The sequence below is a fragment of the Helianthus annuus genome, chromosome 8 (genome assembly GCF_002127325.2).
Source record: "Helianthus annuus cultivar XRQ/B chromosome 8, HanXRQr2.0-SUNRISE, whole genome shotgun sequence".
NCBI lineage: Eukaryota > Viridiplantae > Streptophyta > Magnoliopsida > Asterales > Asteraceae > Helianthus > Helianthus annuus.
In genome coordinates, this window is record NC_035440.2 from 151,368,467 (window position 1) to 151,377,188 (window position 8,722).

General features: G+C 40.9%; 1 protein-coding gene across 1 annotated transcript; it reads right to left on the minus strand.

Moving 5' to 3' along the window:
• Positions 1-416: 416 nt before the first annotated feature.
• Positions 417-1,112, minus strand: LOC110875934 (putative uncharacterized protein DDB_G0290521). Its single transcript, XM_022124126.1, has one exon. It carries the CDS (start codon positions 1,110-1,112, stop codon positions 417-419), a length of 696 nt encoding a protein of 231 aa, XP_021979818.1.
• Between the last annotated feature and the right edge of the window lie 7,610 nt (positions 1,113-8,722).

An 8,722-nucleotide genomic window follows, 5' to 3' on the forward strand; every position in this document is an offset into this window, starting at 1 on the left:
TGCTGCTGCATTTCGCCCCAGGTGAATATCGAAGCTGACGGTAGCGAATGAAACCATTGCTGTGCTTTGTCTTCAAGTGTGAATTGGAAAAGTACCAATTTCACATCATCGACTGAGAAACCTTGGCTGCTGATTGTGTTGCAACGTGCATCATATGCAGCAATGTGTAAATATGGTTCTTCATGTGCGTGACCATGAAACTTAGGCAGACTGGATATTGATTGCGTTCGTACTTCGAATGACCGCCCTCCTTGCAATTGCGGGATCACAACCGGTGATGGATTGTTAACTATAGCAGGCCTGAAGTGGCTTTCTATACCTCGAACTGGACCTTGATTATTTCGACGTGGAATTCCTTCCGGTAAAATCACTGGTCGGTGTAAGTTTCGTGGCAGCGGTCTTGCCTGACCCTGCATCTAAGGTGTCGGCGGTGGTAATGGAATGTCCACTACCGGCCTTCTCGGAGCAGGATGCTGATTGAGTGGGTCAGGTTGATGATATTGTTGGGGCATCTGTTGTATAGGCGTTGGTTGCACATATTGTTGATACCCTACGTTCCCTTGATTGATTCTCTCGGCCGCACCCAATCCGACTGTTTGCCTCTCATAGCTACCCGTGTTAACCACTTGTCTCTCGTTTTGACCCATGTAGTTATCATATTCCTCATAACCATCATCAAAATCACCTGAGTTATTTCCTTGATCATAGATGGTTGATCTATAAAGATTTGGCATTGGCTGACTTTGCTGTGAAATAACCGGTCGAGTGGCTGACGGAATTGATGTTGCATTAGGTGCTTGAGTTTGAATCGGTGATGGAGTGTCATCAGGAATGATTCTAACGTAAGGAGACGACTGCTGTAAATTGACAGTCTGGGTTGTAGTTGGGTGTTGAAGAGATGTTGTTTGGGTGGAAGTTGGTTGATTGTTATCAAAGTTTGGGAAAAAAGTTGAGAATGATGGTACTGGAGATGTAGAGGTAGGTTGTGTAGATTGCGGTTGTTGTGGTGGAATTGGTATGGTAGTGTTTGGTGAAGGTTGGGTAGGTGTTGGCGAGAATTGTTGTGGTTGTGAAGTTGCGGGTTGTTTCTCCGGTGTTGCTAAGTTCTCCATTGCTTTAGATGTTGGTATAGGGGATTGTAGAATCTTGTTCTCACGATGTAGTACTCGTTTTGTATGCTTTACTGTTCTCTCGATCTCTGGGTCGAACACTAATGGTGATGACTTCCCGGAATTTCGAGTATGATGCATACACTTACTAGATCACCTGCACAAACAAAAACAAGAAAACCTCGCGTAAATCCGAACAAAACAGAACAAACTAAAAAGACACTATTTTTGGATTTTTTGGATATTTAACTAAACTAGAACTTAACACTAAGCACTTTGCGCACGCTGTGACATCTCGAATTTCCAAGATTCCTATTACGCATTTAGTGCACGTCTATTGATTGTTTAAATTGTTTGTTTGCACAATTGGTTTGCTATGAAACTGTATACGTTTTGATATAATTTAGTGTTTTGGTGGTTGTGCATGGTTATGTGTCACTCGTGAAAGATTTGTCAAATAATGGAATGTGGTGTTGAAACTGTAATAAATATTACTAAAGGGTGCTTAGGGTTGAGAGTGAAACTTTAACAACTAATAACCCTAATCCCCTTCCCTAATCATTCTCTAATCATTCACAAGAAACCAAAAACACGTACTTTCACCTCCTCTAATCCTCTCTACAATCATCTCCTCATCTTTCTTGATTTCTCAAGTCTTTTGCATCAAGTGTGATTGTCAACTCATCTAGAATCGAATCAAGGTAATTGTTTAATCATTGTTCATGATTGATTGTTGATTGATTTCTTGGTTTTGTGTTCATGGAATGTGTTCATGGAAAACCCTAATTGCTCTTGTGATATCCTGTGATTTTGGTTTGATGATGGATAGTTGTGATTATGTTGATGATTAACTGCATGATTGATAGATTGTTCTTGAGATGATTACTGTTGCTTGACATCGACCAGTGATTTTGATTCTGCCGTCAGTGTGTATGAATTAGGGTTTTGTGTCGTATGATATGTTGTTAGTCTGAGTATATGATTATTGATGGTCTGAGTTTAATTTGAATAACATGATCCGAGTATAAATGGACCACTTTGGTCCGAGTTTAAAGTAGAATGAATTGTCCGAGTATAATGGATCACCTTTTGTCTGAGTTTATTAAACTAGTGCTTGGGCCGAGTTATTAAACATAGTGGTCCGAGTTTAAATGAACAACACAAGGTCCGAATTTAATCACTTATCATTGGGTCCGAGTTTATAGTTGTGATGCTATGTCCGAGAATAATTGATAAAGGTCCGAGTTTATTGGCCATAAAATGTAATGACCGAGTTTATAAAGGGAGCCTATTTGGTCCGAGGTTTAGCAAGAATGGGCCTTAACCGAGTTTATTCAGTCCATGTGTTGTCCGAATTTAATTGTATCAAACATTTTATGACCGAGTTTAATATTTGAAGGTTGTCTGGGTTTAATATGTTCACTATGGGTCCGAGTTTAATGAGGTTACACTTGTCCGAGTTGTGTAAAGGACCTATGGTCCGAGTTTGATTAAATGAACATAAGTCCGAACTTGTTTAAATGTATTTATGTCCGAGTTTAATGAAGGAAACTTCTTCCCCGAGTTTAACATCACGTCCGAGTTTAATGAGGATGATGGGCCGAGTTTATTTAATCAATGTATGGTCAGAGTTTAATTCCATGTGTTCTAGTCCGACTTTCAAGTAGGGAAGCCCCCCCCCCCCCCTTCATCTTTTATCCGAGTTTGGTATAATATGGTTTTATACTAACTGTGATTTCATGTTAAGGGGTTTAACTAGGTAGAATGTAAATGTGTTGGTGCATTTCGTTAGATATGTGCAAATTATGTCAACTGATTTGTCTGGTAAACTGTCTGCTAACTTGGTGAAGTATGTTGACTACATGTTCTTACTATCGCACATGAATTATGTGAATACGATGAACTGAGTTCATGATGTATGATTCTATATGTATATAAGTGTACGGTACTGAATGTAACTATATGATTCTACATGCTACTGTTTACTACTGATACGACTGTGTGATACTGTCTGATTATGACGATACGTGCTACTGAATGATACTGCATGATACGTTACCGTATGTTACTGTTTGAACACCAAAGAGTTGTAAACGTAATTGAACGTGACATACTTACATCAAGTCGTGTGCAATATATCCTAGGTCGTGTGTAACGGACTTAGAGATTAATAAACCCTAGAAGCAATAACATACCGAGCAAACCAAGGTGAGTTCACACAGCCAAGGCATGGGGTTCCCAGGGTGGGAATGGGATTTGATTATTTACTGGTACTTATCTATACGGGAACGTAGTGATGTGATTTGATGAACTATTGTACATACTCCACTGTTAGAACTACTACTAGACTAGTAACACTTATTGAACTGATCTTCGCACACCTGCCAAGGGTTGGCCGCGATATTATGACTGACTTCGCACACCTGCCTTTGGAAGGCCGCGAACTGTAATTTACTAATCTTCGCACACCTGCCTGGTAGGCCGCGATACAGATAAACCTAGTCTAGAATACTTGGGATGAACATCCCCTAACATCTTCGCATACCTGCCTGGGAGGCCGCGATGGAAACTGATACAATACATGACAAAACGAACGAACATACTTCTACTCACACTAAACTATTACTGAACTGTTAACTGTGAACTCGCTCAACTAGTTTGTTGATCCTCTGTTACATGCCTTGCAGGACATTAGGTACATATGGAGCTTGCAAAGGGAGGAGCAGGTCGTTGTGGAGATTGGATTGTGAATGTTATACTTACAACACTTGAACTATTTACAAACATTGGATTCTCATTGTTACGCTTCCGCAACTTAAACTATGTTTTGTTGGAACATCAATCGTATTGAATGATTGGTTTACATTTATTATACTTGACAATAACTACAGGTTCGATATGATTGGTGGCTTGATCCTGGTCAGTCACGCTCCCAAGCGGTTATACTCCGCAGGTGGATTTTGGGGGTGTGACACACGCCTCCCCGGCAACGGCGCCATTTTTGATGTCTGTCGTGAAGAACATGCAAAAACCTATTTAAACTATTAGTATAGAATAAGCAGGGTATCGAACCAAGGGAGGATTGTGGAAAGTGTCGAAATGTTAAGTGTTGATTATCTATTGCGTAAAAGTAAATCTTGATTGTGGATTTGTAAAATGCTAAAGTAAACGAATTAAATTGAGGTTTTAATCAATAGGAAGAACAATGGTCCCTCCGGAATTCAGATTTCCAGTTAGATTCGATTATGTGTTTTATCATAACACTCACATAGACATAAGTGTTCGACCTAATCAATTGATTGTGATATTCAACGACTAAGTACTCCGATCAATACATAATGGGAGGTTATCAAATGAATATCAATCACAATTACCAACCCTAATCCCGCCTCAAATATATCCCGATTACTAGAACTCTCGGGAATTGAATGATTAAAGATTAACGATTAAATAAAATGTAACTGTTTACAATCAACCAATCAAATCATAAGTGAAAAGCATCGAATGCTTAGATCACCGAGTTAATAAATGTCAAAAACACATAAAGTCACCTAACATACGAAAATCCTCCATCCGGAGGAAACCATGAAGGAATTAGCCGCTCATGCTTGTGAATTGATTACGTGAGTATCCTTCACAAAGGAATATTGTAGAATGCATGCTAGTAAAACCCTAATTCTCTCTCTAGCTATGGCGACTTCCTCCTCCGTGAAATCCTAGATTTTCAGCGTGATTCTTCAACTTCAGTTCAGAGATTAGAGGTTCCTAACATCTATCTCCCAACTGGTTTGCGGATCCTGTTTGTCGGCTAGGGTTATAAGTTTCTCGCCGCCGTCAATTCATATTCAAACAGATTGGAGTGTTTGCTGGTCAATCAGCTTTGGTTAATCAGTTACCTGTCCGATTGGTAAGAATCATGGGTTAGGGCTTTGCTAGTTTAGGGTTTCGGCTTTATTTTTATTTGTTGTCGGCTGGTTTGTGTGGGTTCTTTTGCTTCGTCTTGATCGGTAGGGTTATAGAGAGTTGTTTTTGCTTTGTTATGGATGATCGATTTAAATCTGGTGGAAGGTCACCTTTGACGTTTCAACAGATCGCTGATCGTCTTCTTGATGTTAACGGTAATTCGGTGCAGCCAAAACGTGGAATAAACATTATTGATGAACTAACAAAGGTTTCTCGACCCGTTCAACTGCATAATCTGGATTCATCAACAACCGAGGATTTGGCTAAGGATTCGGGACACACCAAGGCTGGAAACTCACGGTCAAGTTCTAGCAGTACTTATGTGCCTCCTAATTCTGATCATGTTGCTGAATCGGCTGGGTTAGAGAACATAAGATCGTCAGGGGTGCCTAGTGATGGTGGTAACAACTCAAAACCGATGTCATATGTAGAATCGGTTCTAGCAGCCAAACCTGTTAAGGTAAATTTCAGATCTCTTGCTAGCACGGTTACGTATGAGGGTTGTGATGTGGTTCTGCCTCGTGATTCGGTTAGAGCAGTGCAAGAAAAATTAGCGAACACTCTGTATGGTTACTTCCTAGGAGACAGAGTTGCATATCCGGCTGTGGACTATTTTGTGAAGAACCAATGGAAGAGGTTTGGATTACAGAAATCAATGATGAATGCTAATGGGTTCTTTTTCTTTAAGTTTGCTGATGAAGCTGGTATGTTGAATGTTCTTAAAGAAGGCCCTTGGATTATCCGATCACAGCCTATGTTTTTGCATATTTGGTCTCCTACTTCTATGTTAGAAAAGAAGGAGGTAAAGAAGTTGCAAGTGTGGGTTAAAATCCATGATGTTCCGATTGCTGCGTATACGGAGGATGGATTGAGTATGATTGCTACGGCTATTGGTGAGCCTAAGATGTTGGACACGTACACTTCATCTATGTGCACAGATAATTGGGGGAGGAGTAGCTACGCGAGAGCGTTAGTAGAAATTTCAGCTGAAAATGGGTTTAAGGAGGAGATAGTTATTGCAGTTCCAGAGTTGGAGGGGGAAGGCTTTAGTAAAGTGGTTTTGTCGGTTGAATATGAATGGAGTCCTCTTAGGTGTGCTCATTGTAAGATGTTTGGTCATTCTGATGATTCCTGCCCGAGACAGCCTAGGAGGGCTCCTAAGGGGCCGATAACGGGTCAGAACAAACAAGAGGGAAGCAACACCCGGAAGCAAGTGAAACAGCCGGCTGTAGACAAAGAGGGATTTACGGATGTGGAGCGCAAAAAAGCGGCTAGGAAATCAGGGTTTCCTGTTAATAAGCAGAAGCAGAAATTCGAATATCGGCCGATTGGGTCCAAGCCGCAGGGTGGGGCTACTACCTCAGGTCCGCCACCTAGTGTCAAAACGCACAATCCGTTTGATGTTCTATCGGATACGGGTAAGAATGTGGGTAAAAATGGTGAAGCTCAGCATGACCAGCAGGAATCGGATGAGGAGGAGGTTGAAGAAATCTACAATGAAACTAGTGCATTTATGACATCGGGTACTCATCCTTTCTCTTCGAAAGCAGGGGCAAGCACCTCTTCTACCAAGTTCTCGAATGGATAGGCTAGCTGTTTTTCGTCTGAAGGGGTTGCTGTTTTGTGGCTACTTTATATATGATGATGGTGGTTGAGGATTTGTTTTGTGTTTTTGCATTGTTTGTCTACTAGATGTCGTGTCATGATGTATAGTAGACTAGGTTATGGGGTGTTATTGGTCTTTGGTTTTTTGTTTTGATTTACATATATGGGGCATGTCCTGTATATAAACTAGTGTGGAACATATCCTCACTACTTGTACTTAATTGCGGTTGCATTTTAATAGAATCACCGGGGTAACCCTTTACCCAAAAAAAAAAAAGAGTATCCTTCACAACCGAGGATAGCGAGTAACTTAGTTATACGTAGGTTTTACGTATGTGTCCTACACAACCGAGGACGATGGTATGGTAGTCTAGTAACAGTGTCCGTATGAGTCTATACAACCTTATCCTTATCAATCCCATTCCCAACACCCCGGGAATCCCATGCCTTGGTAAGAGTGTGAACTCACCTTGGATTGCTCGGCAGATACACAAAGAGGGTTCTTGAACTAAAGTGGTCAACCACGTCCTAACAGGGTTACCACACAAATCAGGTTTTGACACAAATGATGCACGTACGTATCACATAAGTTAACACGTTACAAACATGTGAATATCATGGTAAACACATAACAGTCAAACAATGTATCCAACATATGCGAGTAAAATAGCCCAATAGTAATCGGCCCAACATGTTGTGCGATCCGCATAGTCCCGGCCCAACTATAGTTAAGCCCAATAGAAGAGAAGTCCAAGACATAACATACTCGGCCCATAAAAGCCTTGTGCGACTGACTAGGTTGTGCGATCGGCCTTTGGGCCTGTCCGGCCCAAACAACGTAACAGCTCAACGTGTGCGATTCATTCGGGTTGTGCGACTGACCAGCCCAACCCAACATGTCCCCCGGCCCAACAGCTAAGCTAATCCGCTAACCTTGTGCGATCAGGGGATCTTGTGCGACTAGGTGTGCCTTGTGCGTAGTGATCAACTTGTGCGATCGGATATGGTCCGATCTTGTGCGATCAGGTCAACAACTTGTGCGGTTCGTCCCTTATTGGTCTCGTGTGGTTCATGCAAGACTTGTACGATTGGTTTAAACTTTCCGAAAATCATGCTAAATCGGTTACAATATTTATCAAGTTTCCTTATTCACAATTATCAATTAACAAGTTTCCAATTAGTTTAGTTAGCATGTATTGATCAAACATGGTTTTCACCTTCAAATCCTTATGAACCCTAGCCGAAACATACATGAACATCACTTATAAACATAACGATTTACATGAACCCGTGCCCTAACATCCAATCTGGAATATGAGATTTGTGCACTTTCAAACATCAAAAGTAATCCATCGATCAAAACATGGCTGTTACATCCAAATCACATGAACCCTAAAATCATATCATAACCAATTGTCTAACCATTCAATCAACAAGACATGATACCCGAATATACATTCAATCGGTTTTTATATTAACGTACATCCGATTCATGTGAGCTTGTAGCCGATTATCACACCATGATTACTTGATTAACATACGATAACAGTGGCAAGAATCATAACCCTAATCACTACACAAGATCAACACATAGCATGTTCAAACATTAAACACACAATCGAGTAACAAGCAACAATATACACTAACCGGTTAACAGAAAACTTGATCTGATCAAGAGGATGTCTTGTGCCGTCGAGTTCTAGAGAGAAGGAAGAGAGAAAGAACTAGGGTTTGAGTGTGTGTTGTGAGAATTGTAACAATGAGAGAACAACCCCCCTTACGGGTGTTTGTTTGCGTGAAAGTGGAATGGGCCGAGCCCAACTCGGCTGCCTCTAATGGTCCGCATGCAAGTGTAAAGCCCAAATGGCTTGTGCGGTCGAGTGGTGTTGTGCGTTCGGATCATGTTGTGCGGTTTGGGCTCGCTTAACATACATACATACACACATATTACACAATGCACATAATAACATAATCACATAATTATTCAATTAATAACGTTCTCATAAACACGTATCGTTACACAAAGTAGGTCTAAAGTTCGAGTT

Coding starts and splice junctions, on each gene's coding strand:
- LOC110875934 (XM_022124126.1), bottom strand. CDS start 1,112: ATGGAGAACTTAGCAACACCGGAGAAACAACCCGCAACTTCACAACCA.